This window comes from Panthera leo, chromosome C2 (genome assembly GCF_018350215.1).
Source record: "Panthera leo isolate Ple1 chromosome C2, P.leo_Ple1_pat1.1, whole genome shotgun sequence".
NCBI lineage: Eukaryota > Metazoa > Chordata > Mammalia > Carnivora > Felidae > Panthera > Panthera leo.
In genome coordinates, this window is record NC_056687.1 from 151685653 (window position 1) to 151709034 (window position 23382).

General features: G+C 59.8%; 1 protein-coding gene across 1 annotated transcript in view; it reads left to right on the plus strand.

Annotated features, from left to right (window-relative positions):
- SCN5A (sodium voltage-gated channel alpha subunit 5) overlaps positions 1-23382 on the plus strand; it is a 93937-nt gene that overhangs the window by 16629 nt on the left and 53926 nt on the right. Inside the window, exons 3-8 of the mRNA XM_042955342.1 lie at positions 1604-1722; positions 8488-8577; positions 9906-10034; positions 16869-16960; positions 20325-20555; positions 22190-22253. Coding sequence (XP_042811276.1) covers positions 1604-1722; positions 8488-8577; positions 9906-10034; positions 16869-16960; positions 20325-20555; positions 22190-22253 — 725 coding nt within the window. The remainder of the gene's footprint in view (positions 1-1603; positions 1723-8487; positions 8578-9905; positions 10035-16868; positions 16961-20324; positions 20556-22189; positions 22254-23382) is intronic.

The following is a 23382-nucleotide window of genomic DNA, read 5'->3' on the forward strand; positions in this document are numbered from 1 at the left end:
GTAAGAATTAGGGTGAGGGTTAAGGCCTGAGCTGCTGGCCAGTCCGGGTTTCAGTGGCAAATGAGAGCGGCAGTTAGGTGGGAGTCAGCTGGGACGGGCCAGAGCCGTGGCAGGAGGACCCAACTGAGGATGGAGGGGAGACTGGGCTGGGCTTTGGGGGGCGGGTAAGAGTTGAGGCTGGAGGCGGCCGGGGACACTGGCTTCCATCCCTGTGATCAGGAATACTTGAACCATGGCCTGGGTCTGACTGTGGCCTCTAACCTTCTGTCTCTCCTTGCTGCCCCCTGGCCACACTGCCTGAAGTCCCGAGGGGTGGCACAGGTACCACAGCAGAACTTTTTGTCCTGACACATCCAGTCAGCTTATCTTTCCAGCTCAGATTAAATAGAACTTTGTCTCACCAGCTCAACCTTCGCAGAAGCACAACCCCTGAGCCACCTCAGCTGTGCTGGGCTTAGCCTGGGTAGCTGGGGGGGGGGGGGGGGGTGAGCTGCTGTCCTCAAGGGCTGTATCTGCACGTGGCTTAGCCTCCAGCACCTCCTGTCCACTCCCACATCCCACGGTGCTGTGTGGACAGTGTCTTCTGGAAGCCTGCAGAGAGGGTCCGCCTTGGGCTGCTCAAGACCCCCCCCACCCAGAGAGGGGGACACCCGGGTGGCTCAGTCAGTTAAATGTCCAACTCTTGATCTCAGCTCAGGTCTTGATGTCAGGGTTGTGAGTTCAAGCCCCACAGTGGACTCTGTGCTGGGCATGAGGCCTACTAAAAAAAAAAAAAAAAGAGGGGCGCCTGGGTGGCTCAGTTGGTTGAGTGTCTGACTCTTGATTTCAGCTCAAATCGTGATCTCATGGTGTGTGGGATCGAGCCCTGAGTCCACCTCTGTGCTGATGGCAAGGAGCCTGCTTGGGATCCTCTGTCTCCCTCACTCTCTGCCCCTCCCCAACTCGTGTGTGCATGCACACACACAATAAATAAATAAATGAATAAACAAACACACTTAAAAAAAAAAAAAAAGACACCCCCCCCCCCCAGTGGGGGGAGACGCTAGGTCATCGGTCATCTCCTCTGGTGGGGGCTGCAGGGCTGACACCTGTCCTGGACTCAAGGAGACAGGGCCTCAGGGCTGGGGTCTGCGTTTTGCCATCCCTACTTCTCACCTGTTACAGTCTTCTCGAGGACCAGCTCCCTCATCAGTCCCTGTGGCCCCAGCAGGCAGGGAGGGGTCGGCAGGGGGACGGGGAAGGAGCTGATCCTGGCCAGATCCTGGCCTCTGCTGTGATAACAGCTCGGCTGGGCGCATGCGAGGCCTCTTCCTGTTAAGGCCGTAATTTTGAAACGAAACTAAGTCCCACCCAACTTGGCATTCCCCTAAACTTGACCTGATCCCACTGCAGCCGTGGGCAACACCGTGAGGGCCCATTGACCTGCCAAACACACCAGCTGCCTTCCTTCCTCCCCCTCCCCCTCTCTCAGTCCCTCTTTTTCTCCCACCCCACCCCTTAGCCAGGGTTCTAGGGCTCTGAGCCAACACCTGCCCCCCAGAATCCTCTCTCCACAAGGGCCGAGGGGCCACCGCCCCAACCTAAAACACCTCTCTGTTCACAGACCTTCATCGTGCTGAATAAAGGCAAGACCATCTTCCGGTTCAGTGCCACGAATGCCTTGTATGTCCTCAGTCCCTTCCACCCTATCCGGAGAGCGGCTGTGAAGATTCTGGTTCATTCATATCCTTTGCAGTCGGTCCGTGCTGTGCATCTTCTCTGGGCCCCACGAGGAGGTGGGCAGGGTGTTTAAGGCTGAGAGCAGGGCCGTCCCGAGGGCCCAGGCAGCACAGTCATCACCTGGTGGCCGGTTGGATGGGCAGGCTCTTGGGCCCCACCCCACACCTGCCGAGTAAGCCTCTGCGTTTCAACAACCTCCCAGGGGATTCTCAGGCACGGGAAAGTTTGGGAAACCCTGCTTCTTCAGGAGAGAAACGTCCTGGAAGCCAAGCTACTAAGGGATCCTTAGTAGGGATCCTACTAAGAAGACACAGGCCTGTCAGGGTCCCCTGACTCCGATATTGGCTCCAAAGTCCCCTCCCGCTGCCTCCCCACCCCCTTGCAGGGACGGCAAGCAGGTCACCGGGGCTCAGCCAAGGAGAAACCGCTTCCCGGTAAAGAGGCCTCTGGTGCAGTCACACGTGGGCATCCTTCGAGGGAGGCGACACTTGCTTTTTGATTAGGTGTTGACAAAATGTTTGCAGTTTCAGAGTTATCTCAAAGAACTCCGGTTAGCGTTAAATTATATAAACCACAGCCTAAAAAAGCTGCCGGCTGTGGAGGAGCGCTCTGGGACTGCTGCAGTGTAATAAGGGACGGGACTGGCCTCGGGGCCCCAGGGGGGCCTCGTTCCGCCGCGTGGGACGTGGGACGTGGGACGGGGCGCCGGCACCCAATCGCGGCGGTTCTGCGGACTTCGGGAAAGGGGCCCCACAGATGGGGAGGCGGGCAGGCGGGGGTCCGGATGCAGCCGGAGGCATCTGCGTCTCAGTGCGCCCGCCTGGGCAGCCTTCCTTGGGCTGGCAGCTGGCTGGGCTGTTAATCGAATCAGGGCCGCTGGGCTCTGCGGCGGTGCGATGAGTCGTGGGTGTGGCAGGCGGGCCCAATAGCCCTCCCCGAGGGCCCCCCTCCGTTCCCCACTCTGGATGGACCTTTTCTGAGGCCAAGGCAAAGACCCGTTCACCTCTGGGCAGGGCAGGAGGCTTCGGGAAAACACCCTGCCCCGTGTCCGCTAAGAGGCGGACAGCTCAGGGGCTTCTCCCGCCCAGGCGGGGATGAAGGGTGCTGCTTCCTGGCTGCACTTGCTGCCCACTTGTGCCTGAGCCTCACCCCAGGGGTTAAGCCGAGGGGCGCTTTGCCAGATTTGCTCTCTGCACGCAGCCGCGCTCTCCCCTCCTCCCGCTGGCTCCTGCCTTTCTCACAGGGCTCCAGAGACCTGTGTGTGTCCAGGGAGAGTCTCACCCGCAGCCCCAGCCGCGGCTGTGGCAACTGCAGGGTGGTCTCTAGGGTGGACAGACGCCGTGGGGGGAGGGGCCATATTCCGGGGACCGCCTGCCCTTCAAAGCGAGGCGCCAGTAGCTCGAGATTGAGTTTTGAGCCGTTCTGCCCACTGCTTCTAAGCGCCCCGTAGATGCCCGGGCACTCTGCTGGGCACCGGGGTGTAGGGAGCTGAATAAGACTCTGTGCTTGGCCCCGTGGGAGTTTTGCAGTCCCCCTAAGAGTGATAAGACAGCTACAGGAACGGTTGTGGTTGTCGTTCCTGCCAGCGTGTGGGCACAGCCTGGTGGGGACAGCGGCAGCGGGAGGGAAGGCCGGCCTTCTTGCTCGCTCTGAGCTGGTCCCCGCCTCACTCCAGGGGCGGGGCCTCCCTGAAAGCCCACCTGGGGCTTCTCCTGCAGGTATCTAACCAACCCAGCACTGTTTGGCAGCCGCAGCGGGCCCCCAGGGATGCGACAGCAGCCCCAGGATTCCTCCTGCAAGGCTCTGGGCCGGGCGGGGGCGGGGGTAGGCAGACGAAGCCAGGGAGGCAGTCGGGACACTGGAGTCCCCAGCCTGGCCAGTGTCCATGGAGCAGAGGCCCAGCCTGTGGGGTGCTCGTTCCACCCGGCGGGACCCACCCTGAGGCCTCAGCGCCGGCCTGTGTCCCCCAGGGTCGCTGCCCCAGGGAAGTGGCTTGCCATCGTTGAGGCCCCGCGACGGTCTCCCAGGGGCTGCCTTGACAAGCCACTGCGTGGGGATGGGAGCGCTCTGCTGGTGCGCCCCCTGGTGGGCTCAGTGCAGCGGGGGAGAAGAAGGGTCCAGATCCACAGGATTTGGGAGCAGCCTCCGTGCCCTTGAGCCTTGCCATTCAAAGAGTGGGGCACAGACCAGTGACGCCCGCATCACGAGGGTCTTGTAAGACCTGCCGAATCTCGGGCCCCACCCCACCCCTTGCATTTTCGCCAGGGCCCCGTGATTCGGGCACACGCCGCCCTGGGCAGTCGTTTACAAGTGTCGGTCTGTGAGGGCCCCATCATTTAAAATGCCGATTCCTGGCCCTTTCCAGACCAGAATCCCCGGTGGGAGGCCTGGGAGTCCACTAGCTTTCCGTGTATTCCTTTCCTTCGTAATTGAAACATAATCCACATGCCACACAATTTATCATTTTAAAATGTACCATTTAGCGGATTTTAATGTATTCCTAAGGTTGTGCAACCATCACCGCTCTCCAATTCCGGCACATTTCATCACCCCAAAAAGGAACCCTGTGCCCATTAGCAGTCGCTATGCGTTTCGAATGCACACAGATTTCGTGTTTTGAATAGTGAGTTTTCGCTCTGCTGACATTCCTTTGTATTGTGGTAAAACACACACACACACACACACACACACACACACACATACATACACACACCCCAAAATTTAGCATCTCGAGCCATATTTAAGTATACAGTTCAGCAGTGTTTACTATATGCATATTGTCACGCAGCAAAGCTCTACCTAACCCTTCTGCGTCTTGCAAAACCGAAAGTCTGCACCCATGGTCGGCTCCCGTTTTCACATCCGCTGACACCCACCGAGCCACACAGGTGCGCATTTCTGCGCCGGGCCCTTCGGAAAGGGCAAGGGAGCAAAGACAAACTTAAGACAGGGCAGGAGGGCAGCCCCTGCTCTCAAAACCCACTCACTAGTAACAGTCCGGGCACTCACAGGGACGTGCTAGCGAGCGCCCCGTAATTCCGCCCAGCTTCGCTCTGTGCTCCGCCCTTGCAACGCGTCCCTGGGAAGTGGCCTACAAAGTAAATATGGGTATGTAGAATTATTTTTTTCCAATGTATTTTTGTTATAATCCTGCAGGATGTGTTCCTGCCAGAATCAAATAAAAGAAACCAACTGAACCCCCGATTGCACCGCAGCCACATTCAGAGAGGCCTCACGTTCACGCCGAGAAGCTTTCTGCCTTCCTGGGTGCACAGGATCTGTTCACAAAATCCTCCCACGTTTCTCTAGCAGATTCAAATGGGCAATCAAACCACATGTTTGTGTGTGTGTGTGTGTGTGTGCGTGTGTGTGTGTGCATGTTCATTGAATAGCACAAATATATGAACATGCCCCCCACGGCATCCCTTCTGTTTGGGAGGGTTTTGGGTTTTTTTTTGACTCCCCGGGATCTGAAGATAGACGGGCCAAGTTTCAGGCATTCCCCACCACCCAGGCAGGCAGTCCTTGCTGGCATTTTAATCATGAGGCTGGGAGTGGGTGTTTGGGGACAATGACACGACAGGATTGAAGATGTTCAGCTGAGCTCAGACCTCGAGAGCTGGCCTTTGCCTCTGCCCACACACGGGGCCGGCTCAGTCATTGGCCTGAAACTGCCAGACGATGCAAGCAGGTGTGCCCTGGCCGGCTGTGCCCCTGACTCATCCCTCTGGTATCGGCTGCACGCTGAGTTCCATGGGGGACCTGGGGATGCTCTGGGCAGAGTCACGTGGACTCCAAGCACCTCTAGGCAGGAAGAGACCACCCCTGCCCAGCCGTGGGTGCCCGTCTAAATGACTCCTCCAGGAAGCCTTCCTGCCCGGCCCGGCCAGAGGCGGGTGTCGTTTCTCATACCGTCCTATCTCGGAGCTCTTCAGACGCCTCCCTGTCTCCCACCCGGGGCCAGGTACACGTGCTCCTTAGGTCTGTTCTTTAAAATGGCAGCTAATTGCGATCCTCCCCCCGGGTGGCAGTCTGCTCACACTTTACAGAGCCCGTCACTCATTGGCTTACTGCCCTGAGAATGGCAGAAGCCAAGTGCGGGGTAGCATTCCCCCTTGGCGGGTGGGGACCTAAGGCAGCGGGACTCCCCCCAGCCCTTCTGGCTGGACCCTCGGTGTCGTCATGCAGAGACAGGGCAGCCGGGCTCAGCGTGGGGTGCTCTGTGCTGGGCCAGCCGGGGCTCCGAGCCCGGCCGTGCATTGACCAGCTTTGCAGCGGTCGTCTGTGGCTGCCGCAAGGAATTACCACAACCGTGACGGCTTAAAACAACACAAATTCATCATCTTCCGGTTCTGGAGGTCAGAAGTCCGAGAAGTTCTCACTGAGCTCCAATCAGGGTATCAGTGGGGCTGGTTCCTCTCTGGAGGCACCAGGGAGAATCTGTTTCCTAGTCATTCCCGGTTTGTAGAGGCTGCACGGACTCCTTGGCTTGTGGCCCCTCCGTGTGCAAAGCCAGCAACCGCTGGTGGAGTCTTTCCCACCTGGCTCCTGTGTCCCTCTTCCACTTAGAAGGACCCTGTGCTGACATTGGGCCCACCCAGACAATCCAGGGTAATCTCCCTTCTCAAGACCCCTAATTTAATCATACCCACAAGGTCCCTTTTGCCATATAAATTAACATTCGTGCTTGTCAGGGATTAAGATGTGGTTGTCTGGGTGGTGGGGGGTGGAGGGCTGCTGTTCGACCTGCTGTAGTCACTAGCAGCCTAGCCTTGTGCCTCAGTCTCCCCCCGTACGAAAGGGAGACCAAATCCCCCCTCATAGAGTTGTGGGGAGAATTGAATTCGTTAATGGTTGGTTACAGAGAGCAGAGCCTGGCCCCTAGGAAGGGCTCAATAAATATTTGCTCTTCAGGGTCGTTCCTTTCATATTCCGGCAGTCACCTGGGATCCCCAGTAGTGGATCCATGGGGGTGAGTAAAGCTGGCTGAGGGGCGAGTTACCTGCCCAGTAAGGAAAGCCTTGGCACAGAGCCAGGGTGTGGGGAACGTATGCATGTGTCAGGGAGAAGGAGTTAGGCTCGGCCCTGGAGACCTGAACACAGGCAGAGGGACGGGCAGCTGTCGGGCTGAGGGACATCCCTCCCCCACCCCCCACACACTCCCACCCCCATCCCCGGAGGGATGTCCTCCCACCAGGGAGGAATCAGGACTTCCTGGAGCCACGGCTGTGAGCTGAAAGGCTCTGCTTTAACTAAGGGAGATTCCCAACGCCTGATCTTCTTTTACCTCAGGTGAGAAATTGGAGAATTCATTATAAACTGGGGGTGGGGCTTGGGGTGCTATTTCCTAGTCCCCTAGATTCCCTAGACAGACGACTAGAAGCGCCGAGGGCTCGCACCTAGATTCTCCGAGAGGCCTCCCTCGCCTCCCCTCCCTCCCCAGCTGGGGCAGCGCCGCACTCCCCCCACAAGTCAGCACCCCAGCTCAGCCCAGTCTCCAGTCTGACTGCACCAGGCTCCGGCTCAGACCTTGCAAAAGGGTGGAGCTCTACTGGAGAGGAAAGAGGCAGGCCCCGAGGGCTCAATTACTTCAGCTCCCTGGCAGCCCGTGGGGTTCCTGGGGATCGCAGGCGGCCAGCTGCTGCACGCGGGGCCGGGGCCGGGTCGTGAGTCTGGGGGCAGCCAAAGGGAGCCGCGGTCTCAGCCTCTCTTCTTTGGCTGGGGAGGGAATTTGTGAGAGTACCAGAGTGTCCCTGCTCCGGATCAGGCCCCTTGGGGGTGCCCTAGCCCTTAAGCGGCCCAGGGCCTGCCCCTTGCTCCTCCATAGGCCTTGCCGAGGTGAGAGAGACCGTGGAGGTCGGTTACAGCTCCCTCCAGCTTGACACGGCAGAGAAGTAGCCAGAGGGTCGGGGATCACCCAAGGCCTGCGGCAGTTCATTCAAGGCCAAGGGCCCAGAAGGATGCCCAAGACGCAGTCCCAGCATTTGAGGAGCTCCCCTTCTCCTGGGGAACAGATGGGCATTGCTATTTTGGGAGCAACCGCACACGAGAAGAGATGCCCAATGCCCCGGGGTGCAGAGGCTGCAGCCACCCAGTAGTCAGAGCAGGCTGCTCAGAAGGGGTGCTCCTGCTCAGAGGGGGTGCTCCTGCTGAGGAGTTTCTTGACAGAGGAGGACGGCACTAGGTGGAGCGTGTGCAAAGGCAGGAAGCAGTTCGAGAAGCCGTCACCTGCACCCTCGGGCAGCGTGTCCTGATGAGGTGTGTGAGTTTTCGCAGCCGAACGTTCCTTCAGCGAAATCCTAGGCCCAAGGCGAAAAGCTTTTGGGGCAGTGGGGGAGAGACCTGGGAGCCCCACTGCCAGGGTCCTCCTCTCCCCCCAGCCGTGGCCCCCGAGGAACAGTTTATAAATCCCACTTCCCTGTCACGGCGCTAAGGACAGCACTCCGACGCGGCCGTGGGTGAAAGCCTCCGTGGTCTGGGTGTCTTCGTCCCTGCCCTCCAGGATGGACCCTCCATGGAACTCTACTAAGGGTGCGGTGTCAGCTGCCGGGTCCCTGGCGGGGGCTGCAGGGAGGGGAGGGGACAGGACCCGCCTGGGTGGGAAGAGGCCGGCAGGGACTGGCACAGCCCCAGAGTGTCCCCCTCGGGGCCCCCGCCTCATCGATCTGGTGGCACCGGCCTGGCGGTGACAACCCCAGGGGCAGGACCCTCGGGTGGGAGTGGCCCGGCCGGCCCCCTGCACGTGGCTTTCCTTGACCTCCGCGCCACATTCTTCAGTATGCTCATCATGTGCACCATCCTGACCAACTGTGTGTTCATGGCCCAGCACGACCCCCCGCCCTGGACCAAGTATGTTGAGTGAGTATCTTCAGGGCCTCTCTAGCCGGCCCCGCCCTCCCTTCCTTCCCAGCCCCTACGGGGGCCCCTGAGGTCACCCCGGTAGTCGCCCGAGGGACTTGCCCACCTGGAGGGTCCTTGGCCCAGCCCCTTCCTTCTCTGGCCCCTCCTGGTCCTGCCGACTTCTCCCCTTGAGCTGTGTCGTCAGGGGAGGAAGCCCTCCGGGTTAGCAAAGTGGGAGATTCCTCCCTGACCCGCCCTAACAAGGACTGAGCACACTGGGGAAGGCTCAGAAATAAAATCCTAATAATTTATCGAGCACTTAGTGTATGCCGGGCCCTGCCACAGAACGGTAAGCCTCATGTCCTTTGACCCTCGGGGCAACCCGATAGGATGGGTACGGCCACTGTCCCCCTTTGACAGGAGAGGAGGCTGGGAATGGGAAGCGCGCCTCGTCCGACGTGACGTGGCTAGGGGGTGTGGCAGCCGGGCAAGGCCCAGCACGGTCCCCATTTCCGCCCTGTCTGTACTGCCTCCTGTGACCGTTTGCAGTTTCAGAAAACCGCTTCTAGTCCTTTCTTCTCAAATGACAGTACCTTGCCCACAAGTTCTAAAGAGACCTAATAGGCCCTTGGGGCATTCGGTGCCGGTTTTCGGGGAACTGACAGAATGTTAGGGAAGCCTCTCTTACCAGAGTGGCTTGCCTTGTGGCTCTCTGTGTTCACACAGGACCCCCAGTGTCCTCGGTGCCTCTGGGATGAGGGAGGTCGCACCGGGGTGGGGCAGCTCCCATTCCAGTCCGTGGGCCACAGCCCTGGCATCCGGGCATTGGGATTCTTCAGCCCAGCCCACCCAGCCTCAGGTGCTACAGCCTCAGCCCCCTTTCCCAGCCCACCCTGGGCCGTTGTATACACCCTCCTGCAGGAAGTTGGGGATGGGCTGTCTCTAGCCGCGGAGAAGCCGCAGCAAGGGGGAGGGAGTGACGTGATCTGAGTGTCCTCCCAGGGCCGACCCAGCGGCCACCATTTTCCCGGTGAGGTACATGCCCCCAGGTCTGGGGTGAGGAGAGGAGTCGAGGGTCTTCTTTGGCCAAGACAGCCAAGGGGCAAAATGGAAAGTTCAGGTGGGCACGCGGCGGGCCCTCAGCAGCGCCGAAGGAGCACGTGGCTGTAGAATTGGCCCGATGTTTGCAACAAAGCTCCGGCTCACGGGGCGTGGCAGAGGCCCCGGTCCGAGGGCTCCGTAAGAGAGGGGCCATCCAGGGCCCGTGGCATGCCTGTGAGGAACCTGGCCGCCCTGGCCTGCGGGCTTCGGCCGCCCTGAGAAGCCCCGCCGGTCTCTCCTCCCAGGTACACCTTCACTGCCATTTACACCTTTGAGTCTCTGGTCAAGATTCTGGCTCGAGGGTTCTGCCTACACGCGTTCACCTTCCTTCGGGACCCATGGAACTGGCTAGACTTCAGTGTGATTGTCATGGCGTAAGTACCTTGCTCTCTGGGCCGCGCCGTGCCACGCCAGGCCGCAGAGAGGGTCGTGCGCACCCTCCCTGGCCCCCGACCGCCGGGCCCTCTCGGCCCCCTACTCCAGTCCGTGTAGAGCTTTGCATTTCTGTAGAGCAAGAGGAAGACAGGACGGACGCCCTGAGCTCATCCTGGCGGGCCGTGGCGGGCAGGCTTACGGGCGCCTCTGTGGCCCCGTGGCAGCCAGGGACATCATTAAGATTCAGGCTTAGCATCCTCTGCCCTTTCCACCAAGGGAAACCAGTGTCGCAGCCCCAAATCTCTGAGCCGCTGTGAACAACGACCTGGATTCCCCGGGGATTAAGAATGAATCAGCAGGAAAGAGAAGGAGCCTGGAGAAGTGACCGGGCATCCCCAGGAGCCCGTGCCAGGCACACCAGTGCCGTCTCCACTCAGAGACTCCCCATGTGGCACGTTCTAAGGCACCGGTCACTGACATGATCCAAGGGTTCCTCACACCGGCCAGAGAGGTATCGCCGATGGGGATTCCTTGTCCCCATTTGACAGATGAGAAAACAGATGCCAAGGACACACAAGGAGCCTTCCAGAGAGTGAGTGTGAATAGCCGCGGCCCTGCTGCCGTGCAGGCTGGGGCCTCGCTTCTCTGTCTAGAAAGAGACCCTTGCTGAGGCTGGGCTGACGCGTTCCACTCGGGGTGTGCCGGCGACGGATGCTGCGTTCTGGTGGGGGTGGCTGATCAGGGCGGGCCTCCTGGGCAGGAGTCGTGGCCCGGGCTCGGTCCTCAAGCCCTTTCTGAAAGCCTGATGTGCGTGCAAGACCCCGTGTGCCCAGGCCTGGGCACCACACCTTGGCAGGAAGCCGAGCCTCCGCTCTCCAACTTTTGGAAGCACAGTGTTGGCCCGGCTGGAATCAAAGGTTCAGTTCAGCGCCCACCTTCTCAGACTCTCAGATTCACCGCATCCGCCCGTTCGCGACTAGGTCCGCTTTGCCCCGGATATGAGCAGTCCTGCTGTCAGCTCAGCCATGCCATGGGGAAGGGAGGGGAGAGTGGGCAGCCGGACCCTGCTGATGGGGCACTTTCCAGCTAGCTGGAGAGTCTGGTGGTTAGAAAATGCATCAGGACCTGTGTTTCTAGGTGCATTGCTTGCAGACCGACTCCAGCTCACCAGCTTACAGGTAGGGGAACTGAGGCTCAGAGAGGTGCTGCCCCTTGCCCAAAGCCAGTGTAGACCTCGGCCTGGGCAGAGCTGAGTGAGCAAGGGAGAGCGTAGTGGGGGAGGAGGCAGGACAGCGGAGGACAGCCGTGTGGCTTTGCAGGCCATCCTGCGAGCCCCGGGGGGTGGGAGCCACGGGCAGTTGAGAGCAGGGAGTGACGTGAGCTAAGCTACATTTAAAAACATTTTTTTAATGTTTATTTTATTTTTGAGAGAGAGAGAGAGCGCGAGCAGGGCGAGCGAAGCAGGCTCCGGGCTCTGAGCTGTCAGCCCAGAGCCCCGATGTGGGGCTCGAACCCACAAACCGCAAGCTCATGACCTGAGCCAAAGTCAGATGCTTAACCGACTGAGCCACCCAAGGGCTCCCTGAACTACATTTTATAAGTTCACCCGGAAGCTGGGGAGCTGTTTCAGTAGCTGGGAGAGAGACAGCGGCTGGGACGAAGGTTTAAGTAGAGGAGCTGAGGAACATAGATTCTGGATGTACTTCAAGGGCTGAAAGAAGACCCCAAGGTGGTTTCGGTTTGGGCAGCTGGGTGAACAGGGTTACCATTTGTTAAAATGGAGGGTGAAGGGAGGAGCTGGCTGAGGGAGGGAGGAAATCAAGGGTCCAGATCAGAATGCATTAAGTTTGAAAGCAGCCAGGGTGAGATATGGAGCAGGCAACTGGATATTCCGGTCTGGAGATCAGGAAAGAGGTCCAAGGTGGAGGTATATATTTAGAAGCCATCAGGGTGCAGATGATGCTTGCAGCCGGGAGACCAGATGAATCATCTAGAGTGAGCATGGCTGGGGAAGGGACAGCGCCTGGGGACCACACCAGGGGACGCTCCAGCATCTCGAGGTCAAGAAAGAAGGGGTAAGCAAAGGAGCCTGGAGGGCACTGCCAGAGGGGGTGGAGGAAAGCCTGGACAGAGGACTGTCCTGAAAAGCCAGCTGAGGAGCGTGACTCCACTTGAAAGAAGCCCCGAGAAGGCTGAGGAAGGTGAGATCCACGGCAGGACCGTTGCAGTTCACGACGTGACACCGCCGATGACCGTGACAGCATTGATGGCCTTGGCCAGAGGAGTGAGGGGCCAGAGGAGTGATTAAACAGGGCTCAAGAGAGAGTAGGGCACGTGTAGACATCCACCTTGTGGGGTTGGCTATAAACAGGACTGCACATAAGATGCTGGCTGGGCTTGGGGAGACCGGCAGAGGAACACGAGTAAAGAAGGGAGGTGTCTTTGTAAGGGGGTGCGCATGATCCTGGGGGGCGGGGGGAAGGGAAGCTTGGCGTTGGAGGGGGATGCGTCGCAGGAGCAAAGCCCTTGAGCTGGCCCGAGGGCTGGGAGTCCAGGGCCCAGGTGGAGTAGGGCACTGGCCTTAAGAGCCGGGAGGGCAGAGTTTCAGACGGATTGGTAGAGTCGGTGATGAGAGAAGAGGAACTTCTCTTCCGATTGCTTCTATTTTCTCCACGGTGAGAAGCGGGATCATCAGCTGAGAACCCAGAGTGGGGAAGAATGTCTGTGGTTTGAGGAGAGAGGGAGCCCTCTCCACGCAGAGCCGAGACGTTGCACTGACTTGGGAAGGGGGTGGGATTCCCATGCCAGGCCCAGGCCCCGGGGTGCCCTGTGGGAGGCGGGCAGTGATCCATGGGCCCCCTGAGGGCCTGGTGTCACAGGAAGGGGGCTTTGGCAGGACAGGACACGGCATCTGCGTGAGTCTTTCCGACCTTCCCATCCTGGAGCCCAAACAGGACTGTGTCACAGCAGCCCTGCTCCCAGACCCTGGGTCTCTTGTTTGACAGTGGGAGCCAGGCTTTGGCCTGTCTTCAGCCCATGTCTCTGGGAGATGTTCTGCACGACCTCGGGCCTTTAGCAAGCCCTGCTGCCTCGTCTCATGAGAGAATCTCGGTCTCGACCCCCGGCCCCCCCCTCCCCAAGGACACTGCCTCTTCCGCTTGGCATCATAGAGCAGCTAGGTGTGCCTCACCGAGGCCTGCCTGCCTCCCCTCTGTACCGGGGCCAGCGGTGACAAAGCAGAAGGGAGCCTCAGAGGCCAGCAGGCTATTTCCAAGTTCCTGAGCATGTCACAGAAATGGCACTCACTTCCCCTGGGGCCGCATGGACCCACCGGAATGTCAGGTTTCTGCTCCGGGCTGGATTGGCCTGGCAGCTTTGAATGACGGCGGTTCTGCCTTATGAAAACAGGGACTGCCGTGGTGATGCAGCGGCATGCATCCTGCCGCAGCCAAAGGGGTTCGGGAACGTGGGGCTCCCAGGATAATCAGAGGAGCCTTGGGTGGCGGAAATGTTGGAGTCAATGAGACTCCCCATCCTCCGTGGTGCAGATGGGGAACTGGGGCTCCGAGGGAGCCTACCACTTGCCCCAAATTATGAAATGAATCAGCAGCAGTGCGGGAACTAAAACCAGGTCTCCTTACTGGAGAGGCACGGAGGTCTGATGTTTCCGGCCAGGTTTCCACCTGATCCCTCCCTCACTCAGTGTAGAGGCTGTGGGAGGGTCCGGGTTGCCGGGAAGCCTGCCAGGCGGCCCCCTCCCCCCCACCCGGCCCCGGGCCAGAGTTCTTCCCGGTGCCCCTCCCGGCTGGGCATTACCTGCCAGTTAGCACAGCCTCCTACCTCCTGGGGTTGTTATGGAAACCGAACCTGGAGGGGAAGGGAGGCAGGGCAGAGAGGAGAGGGTGGGATCTACCTCTGCCCAGCAGCAGCCCTGGGGGGGGGGGGGTCTGCATCGATAGGAGGGCTACACCGGAAGGTGGGGGTGGAGCGGGAGGGGGGCCAGGGGGGGCCCTTGCTCTCGGTTCCTCAGCTTCCAAAAGGGCATCCCCCTGCCTTTGGGCTGGTGTGCCAGCGGGAACCCTCACCCAGCACCCTCTGCTCTTTCAGGGCCCAGGATCACCACCCCAGCTGGCCGCCCCTGCCCGGCAACGTGGCCAGAGCACAAAGAATAGAGTGGCTTGGAGGAACGCTTTGCTAGCCTCACAGGGGCAGAGCTGTAGCCCCAACCCGGCCACTGATGAGCCTGGCCCTTTGCCAGACACAGGGTCTCTCACCACACGCCTCGGGGCCCCAAGAGAGGCCTCGTTGGAGGTCTAGGCCCCCCCCCCCCCCCGCCATGGGACGCAGCCAGGCAGAAGGAGCCAGGGCACATAAAAGGGACAGCAGCCCCCCATGTCATAGACACGGCCAGAGACACGCAGAGCCCTCACCCAGCCCCACGTCTCACCTTCGAGACTTCCTTCTCAGGATTGCTCTCCCACACGTGTGCTGCCTTCACAGACACACGGCCACCAGCCCCACTCCCGTTCTCAGCCACTCGGCCGGCCTTAAGCCTGCCGGGAGGGAGCACACGCCTCGGGATCTTGGCTCCTCTGTGCTCAGTACCAGCTGCTGAGGAGGCAGACGATGAATGGAGGGCGAGCCTGAGGGTGTGGGGACAGCGGGACAGGCACAGACAGGCAAAATCCAAGCTTCGCACAGACAGGGCTTCCCTGGAGACGTGGGGGGACACGCGGGACCCGTAAGGGACGAGAGCGGAGACGCAGGGACGGTTGACTCTCTCCGATCTGCACGGCACTTTGCTCACTCCCTGTGACCAGAAGAGACAGCCTCGAAACCACTGTCCTGAGCAAGAAGAGCTTTTGGCCCCGGCCACGCTCACTTGTCCGGCAGCAGGAAATGGGGCCCAGAGCCACCGGCAGGCTGAACCCGTGGATTGCATGTGATGGCAACCTCAGCCGTGTTCTAAACCTGACAGGCTTGTGGCAGCACCACATCTGGATGGAGAGTCGAAGCCTGAGAGGAGAATGGGCGGCAGAGGTTTGGGGATCTGCGTCATCACGGAGAATGGAATAGCCGTTACAAGTAGAGAGGGAGCTTGGACCAAATGAATAGGTGTAGATGGGCCAGAACAAGGGAGGTGACGTCTACTCCGCATCGGATGTTGGGGCTGCCTCTGATTGCCGCACCAGAGAAAGATTTACAAGCTGAAGTAGCTTCAGGGGGCGGCACCGAAACCACACCACAGAAGGGATCTGGCGTAGCCAGAGGGAAAGCTCTGAGAATGTGTCTGCTGACTTCCCATCTCCGAAGGGATGTGGCGAGTTAAGGAGGGAGCAGGCATGGGAAGATGGGAGGGCCATATGAGCGAACATGGAGGAAGCTGGTGTGAACCGAGCGTCCGAGCTGGACCAGGCAGGACCCGGCTGGCTCCAGGACTGTGCCCTGACACAGCCGACCGAGTCCTTCCCTGCCGACATCCACAGCCCAGAAGCAGATTCAGAAGCTCTGAGCCAGTGGAGGGGCCCGGAGGTCCAGACTGGCGGACTGATTCCAGCTGCACTATCAGCCCACCCTTGACACTCACCTGGCCTCGCTGGCCTGACATCCTGGGTCTGATGGCACTCAGCCACCAGGTCAGACACACTTGGTTAAAAATCAGATATCCTGAGTCCCCCGTCCTTTGTTAAACATCAGACACCATCGCTTAAATGTCAGATACCCTGGATGTGAACTCTTTGGTTAAATATCACAAGTCGCTTGCCAAGGTCCCGACGGCCCTGGTCGCACACCGTCCACGCAGCTCTTAGACACCCTGGTCACGTGGCCCATCCACGCATGCCTTCACACTCTGGGCAGTCCCCTGCCCCCCAGAGACCGACTCCTTCCCTCTGTGCCTGTGAGGACCACGCACGGATGTCTGTCCAAGCTGTAGGTAGGATCGCCTCCGTCACCCGGCCCTGCCGAGTGTCCCTCGGGCCCAAGCAGACCTAGAAGGCTGCTCGCTCCTGAGGTCGCTCCTCCTGTGAAGACCCAGGGCCATCCTTGGGAGTCTCCGGAGGTCTTGGGGTGAGACTTGAGGGGGCCTCGGCCCTCAGAGATGCTGCTGTGCCTCCATGATGATCTCAGCCAGGACCCGAGGATCCCACGGCTCAAGGCAGCCAGGCACCAGCTGATCACAGATCCCAGAAGATGCGGAACAAAACCAGGACCAGAAACTGGGCTCCCCTGTCACCTGGCCTGATACCCTGGAAAATGGTTTCCCTATCCACCCTGCTGTGTCCTCAGCCTCAGACCCCGCCGTGTGGCTTCGTGTCGGCATCCCCAGTGGCATGGACAGTGAGGCAGGGTAGTCGCCTCCTGGGGCCGGTTACGGGACCGTCACCGAGAGAGCCGCCTCCTGTGTGGGGCTTCCCGTGTGGACATCCTTAAGTCACCTCACCGAGGTCCTGGCGTCAGGAGGGTTGAAATGAGGAGGAAAGCTTGAGGGAGCCCTGGGCCATCCGGAGCCCTCCCTGTGGGAGGGGGAGAAGGGAGCGGGCTGGTGGGGGAGGGCCGGCTGAGGTGCTGCTTTGTAATTCCCAATAACTGTGGTTTGATTCTGCAGGTATGTATCAGAAAATATAAAACTAGGCAATTTGTCGGCTCTTCGAACTTTCAGAGTCCTGAGAGCTCTAAAAACTATTTCAGTTATCCCAGGTAAGATGCCCAGGTTTGCCTCTCAGATCTCAGCTACAAGTGACTCTCTCTCTGTCTCCCCTCCCTCCCTCCCAACCGTGTGTCTCCTATTGGCCTGTTGTCACTGTCTTGTGTGTGACTTTCCCTTGTTACAGATACACAACTGAATTTGTGGACCTGGGCAATGTCTCGGCTTTACGTACCTTCCGAGTCCTCCGGGCCCTGAAAACTATATCAGTCATTTCAGGTGAAAATCAGGTTAAACGCCAAGGCTGGAGGGACACACTCAGGCCTTCCCAGCCACCCGGGGGCCAAGGCAACCGTTGGGAAGGCCCCTCCGAATGTGCCTGTCACCAGAATACCTTTCCCAGAGCTTGGGTGGGGGGGCTGTCGGCGGCGGATACGGCTGTGCCCTCAAAGCCTCACAAAGCGTCTTCGGGGCTACCCACCCCGGCAAAGCCCACCTTCACGGATGCCAGGGGGGCACACGGCACCCCTGGCAGGTCCTGCATTGAACCCAAATTCTTCCCGAGATAGTGATGTCCTTCCCAAAGTGAACTCAGTGCTTTGAATAGCTAAATGCTTGTATATGAATTGCTTCCACCTGAAGCATCGTCCTCCAATAAGGAAACAAAAAAACTGGACTTGAGAGAAACCGCACACACACACACACACACACACACACACACACACAGAGCCAAAAAGGAAAACTCAGGGCTGAGTGCCCGGTCCGACATTGTGCCCCCTCTGGTGACATAGCAGCCACCGCCGCTGCAGCCTCCTTTTGTGAGACAGCGTGTACTCTGTGGACAGGTGTCATCGGGCCTTGGCGTCTAACAGCCCTCACTGCATGGTGCGGTAGAGGTTTAGCAAACCGTGCATGGTAGCCTCAGGAAGAAATTCTCCTCGACAGATGTTGGCAATTGTACCCGGGAAATCTAAGCCCGGATGGCCTCTCTAGAAAGCCAGGCCACCCCATCCATCCAGGAAGGCTCTCAAGAGGCTTATGATGATTTCACAGCCCAGAGGGCAGTGCCCAGAGGTTCCTTCCAGGGCCTTTTCTGGATGCAGCCACAATCAGAACTGGAGAAGGCACTTGGTTTAAGAAGGCAGCTAGAGACAGGTTGGATGCCGCTGATCTGGGGAGGTATCAGAGCCGAGGGTAGAAGTAAGTGAACCAGATGGTCGCATCCATTGCTGATCTGGAAAGCCGTACGTCCTGGGCCCTTGATCTGGGCCCATGGAGCCGTAGCGGCCCCCAGGGAGGCAGGGGCTCTGCTCTGAGCAACCTGGAGGAGTTCAGACTCTCCTTTGGTGGGGCTAATTACCTTATAGGAGGACCCCCCACTTATGCTGGGTTCAAACTGAGCCTCTGAGTGCTCCTCCTGGCCTCTGAACCCCATGGGATGTGCACAGGGCCTCTTGTTGCCATGCTCCCCGCAAGTGGCCCAGACTCCTGCTAAGAGCCAGTAGCAGGTGGGGCGGTCTGTGCTCCGTGCACGGAGCCACCTCCATTGGGACAGGCATTGTCATTGGCCTCGGCGCCCACATTCATGCTCAGAAGCCTCAGGGCCTGTCCTCCGGGGTCCCAGGGACAACCTCGCATCACATACCCACAAGATTCGAGAAGCACACTGACCACGGCAGTTGAGAAAAGGCAAGTTCCAGTCTGTTTTATAAGAAAGGCTAGCAGAGGAAAATAGTTCTCAGTCCTGGGGAAAAGGAGGAAGCCTGCCAACCTCAACCCAGCCCCACCAGGACCTCTTCGAGGCATCCAGCAATCCAGTGAGACAGCGGGCAACAGACTGTGAATGTGGCCATTAGAAAAATGCTGTGGTCAGCATGATGGAAGTCTCCCTGGAGGAGGTCCCCTGAGCCGAGGCTTAAAGAGCCTTGGCCCTCTCCAGACCTCGGTCTCCTCTCCCACAAAATGGGAATGAAATCAGAACGGTTGGGGCTCTTTGCCCAGCCTGTTAGAACCTCGGTGGCAGGAGAGTTTCCCAGTTGATCCCCGGGACTCTTCCCTTCCTGGGTCTTTTCAGAAAGAAGTCCTTTGCTTCATTGGACTCATTCTTGCTGCAAGTGAACTCTGTCATCAATGACAACTATTTAAAGGACTGGATCCTGTGCCTCACCAACTGATTGTCCGCACGGACACCATGTCCACAGACCAGGAGGTGCTTTGCTGGGCCTTGAACTGGATGCTCTGGACCAAAGATATTTTAGCCTAACAGCTGAGGTAGGGTCCAGTCTGGGTGTGCAGGTTGCTGCCCATTACCTCTTGCTCTGTGCGCCCCGCCACCTACAGGACGGGCAGGGTCCCCGGGCCCGGTGAGCAGGACCAGAGCGCGCTCACTGAGGTGTCCCAGAACCTCTGCTGGAGGTGAGGGGTGCTGGGCGACAGCACGGGAACCCACCCCCACCACTCCAGGCCCGGACCCCCGCAAGGTCCGCGCCTGCCCGGGGCGGTTGCCAACATCTGCCAGGACGATTTCCACAGAGCACGCTGAGAGCCTCTGAGCTGTGGGCAGGTGGCAGCTCCAGTGGCACGGTGGGAGGGCTTCCTCTCCCCCTCTCCCGTTTGCCCCTCGCTGCCTCCCTGTCTCGAGGTCATGGGCACAGCAGCTGTGGGCACGGCCACCACGGGTGCTCCTAACATATTAACCGGCTGGACGACGGACGGATGGAGCTTAATCTGAGATCTGGCCGCTTTGATGCGGGGTGGGGAGTGGGGGTGGGAGGCAGGGCCCTGCTGCTGGCAGAGAAGCCCCCTCACTCCCGATGCTCGGCTCGAACTTGTCATAGGACAGTAGCTCAGTGTCAGACCAAAGGCGTCTACACGTGCTGTTCTGTCACCTCGCTGTGTGGTGCTGGCTTCTGCAGGGAGCTGGGCCGTGCAACTAACGTGTCACGGCCTCTTGGCTTTGGGGGAATGGGATGCATGGGGTTGGGTCCCAGAGGGACAGGGCAGAGGAGGAAAATGCAAATTAGGTCAGCCCCTTTCTTGTCCGTGAACCTTTCCCATGGCCAGGACAGACCCCTTAGGACATCACCCACCATGACCTTGCCACACCTCTTGACAGCCCCCCATCCACCATGCACACACCGCATTCCTCTGCCAGGAATGGCTTGTGTCTCTCTATCTCCGGGATCAAGGCTGATGCCTTTCCATCGCCCTGGAATGGGCCTGGACCTCCCACAGGTTACCTTTAAGCGTCCTTCCCAAGGGTCACATTTAAAGGACAAGGCCTCGCATACCTTGGGACCGGCCAGACGGGGACAGGCTTTGGGCGTTTTCTTCCTCAAGAAACCAGCATTTCCCACACCCGTTTCATATATGTGGCTAGTGAAAAGCGAAAAGAACGGGGGCCCTCTGAAAATACAAGGCCAGACTGGACTTCTGCCCTGGGGGAATCAGGGCAGAATCTCAGTCGTGGAGGAAATGGGGGTTTGGGTCTGGAAAGCCCGAAAGAGGCTTCCCTCGCCTGCCCCCACCTCAGGATTGCCCATCTGGCCCAGCACCCCCTCAGGCCTGGCCCCCACCCGACGGAGCGGGGAGCACGGTGCCCGTGGGTGACCCCCCCCCCCGCCGCTCGTTCTTGCCTCCCCAGGTCTGAAGACCATCGTGGGGGCCCTGATCCAGTCCGTGAAGAAGCTGGCCGATGTGATGGTCCTCACGGTCTTCTGCCTCAGTGTCTTCGCCCTCGTCGGCCTGCAGCTCTTCATGGGCAACCTGAGGCACAAGTGTGTCCGCAACTTCACGGCGCTCAACGACACCAACGGTTCCGTGGAGGCCGACGGCCTGGTCTGGAAGTCGCTGGACCTCTACCTCAACGACCCAGGTGCAGGCTTGGTCTGTGGCCCGGGGAAGGGCTTTGTGAGGCCTCACGGGCCTCGCCAGGGGGCAGACCTCCCCCGGGGCCGTTCAGGCCCTGCCTGATCCCCCGGAGACCCAGAGGTGTGCTCAGGATCCCAGCCCCTGCCCTTCGGACCTCCGGGAGAGGACGGAAGGGGAGCAGACTTTGGGCCTGCCCTTGCGAGTTCTCGGGCTCGATGGCAAGACGCTGGAGGAACAGGACGGAGGGAGTGAGCTAGAGAGGCAGACAAGGGATGGCAGCTGCCACGGCTGGAGGTGGGACTGACCCTAGAGAATCGAGAATGGGGAGAAGACCGGCCCGCCTGCCGAGGGGAGGGGTACTGAGCCAGGGTAGCGTGCGAGGCTTCCGAGGGGAGGCCCCGCCTGCCCGACATGGGATGTTTCAGCTGACAACGGTGTTCCGTGCCAGGATGTTGATTCCATACGCGTGCCCCCCAGAACCCCGAGAGGGGGTGGGAACAAACTCAGTGATTGCACAGTTTCGTGCACGCCCCTCCCGTCGTTCCACTGATACGTGGTTTTCTGTTCTCCAGGCTGATGACTAGCACCTCTCTTACCCGGTGCCGTCAGCCTGGATCAAGGGTAGACACTGGTGCGAGGCCAGGTCCCAGGCCTCAAGGACCCCAAGGGGCATTCTGAAGTCAGGGCCTCTTCTGTACCCCAGACATCCACTCTGGAAAAAAGGAACAGACAAAAACGCAGTGACTCTTCTCAGACTTCCATGTGTCCCAGTCACCTGGAGGGCTCCGGAAAACACTCGCCGCTGGGCCCCAGCCCCGGAGTTCCTGAGTCAGTAGACGGGGGGCGGCACTCCGGGAAGTCACGTTGCTAACCAGGCCCCGACTGGTGCTCGATGCCGCGGGTCCGGGGACCACACTTGGAGAACTGCTGCAGAAAACTAAGGCGGGTGGTGGCGGGTGACGGGGACTGACAGACGGCCACAGAGAGGAGGGGACAGGACTGGTGGCACGTACGTCACCCGGTCCAGCCCAGCCCTGTCTGAGCAGACCGAGGCATGCCACGGTGAACGTAACAGGTATCACTTGCACCACCTGTGCACAGAGAAGTGGGCCCGGGCAGGGGTGCCTGGGTGGCTTGGTCAGTTGAGTGTCTGACTCTTGATCTCAGCTCAGGTCTTGATCTCGGGTTCGTGAGTTCAGGCCCCGAGTCAGGCTCTGCACTGGGTGTGGATCCTATTTGAAAAAAAAAAGTGGGCCCAGACAGAGCTGGGCAGTAGCCTTCCAAGAGCATGCAGTGACTCAGCTCCTCTGGTTCAGGGCCTCTTTTGGCCCCAGTTGTCCCCCTGAGTGGCTCAGGGCAGGGTACGGAAGAAGCTCCCTGCGGGGACTTCCTGGGTCTTCTGGGACTGTGGGGACCACTGGCAGCTGAATGTCTGAGGAGGAGAAGAAGCAGGCCAGGGAAGCAGCTGGAATTGCCTCAGGCCTAGCCAGGCGGGGGCGGGGGGGGGGGGGGTCAAGGGCAGGGGCAGAGGAGAGACCACCAACGGTGTCTCTACCTCCCCAGAGCCCTGGGTGCCAAGCGAGAACCCTGCGAGTCTGGGCCACGCGTGCCCTTCACCGTCGGATGTTTCTCTTTCAGAAAATTACTTGCTCAAGAACGGCACCTCCGACGTGTTACTGTGTGGGAACAGCTCTGATGCCGGGTATGTGGCACCCCTCCCCCGGAGCCACCTCACCCAGAAGGGGTGAGGTGAGGTGAGGGAGGCGGGGGCAGGGGGAGGTGTCCCCCGGTACTTTCTCAACTGACTGTGCTTTGAGTGTATGCCCTTGACCCCAGGCCTTCCCCTACCTCTGTTCCCTGCCGGAGCCCTGGTATCTTGTCCACCCCACCCCCACCACAGGGAAGACAGCTATCAGGGGATTAAAAAAAAAAAAAAAAGGCAGGGGGCTCAGATCTGCAGGGAGGGCGAACAGAGCCTACAGTGCCTCCCACCAGCCCGACCCTGGTTCCATTCCTTTCCAGAAGCCCCCCGCCCCCCAGGGCCGCTCTCTTCCCCTCCAGTCTTTTACTCCCTCCCTGCCCATCTGTCCTCTGGGTCAGGAGTGAGTATGGCTACCCCTCAACGGCCTAGACTCTCCACCAGGACAAGCAGAGCCTACACCTGCAGGCTGAGTGTGGTGCCCAGAGATGCCCGGTGACCACGTGCAGCTCCCAGGGCCCTGGGCATACGGGGTCTGGGTCAGCGTGACTGTGCCACAGTTGTGAGGAGAAGGGGACACACAGGCTTACCTGGCGAGGGAGGGGCTCTGTGGGGCTGCTCAGTACGAAGTTCCAGCCCTTCCTGTCCCTAAAGAGATCTTCTGGAAGGTCTTAGGACGTTAGCAAAAGGCACGGAGGCCCCTTGCAGCAGCCTCCCACTCGCCGAGTCCCCCTTCCCCCCACCTCTACGTCTCACGCTCGTGAATCCAGCCCAGCAGTCCCTCTGAGCAGAGAGGCTGTCCCATCGAGCCCTGCGAATCATCAACGTGCCTCACTCTGTCTGCGTGTGCAGTCATGCAAATGGGCATCTTCTCCGGACGTGGCCAGGCCCCTGCCCGTCCGCCCCAGAACCATCCCTCAGCCCCGTGGCCTGGCATTCGCCCTGGGCTCCATGCTGCTCAGCCAAGCCTCCCTGCCCTCCCCCCACCGCATGCCTGCTCTGTGCCCATCTCCCTGTGGGGTAAGCAGCCAGAGGAAGAGACTTGTGAGCCAGCCCTTGGCACTTCCTCTGTGAGAGGAGAGGAAACTCAGATAGCAGCGGGGATGGTGTATTGTGTGGGCAGAAGGGAGCT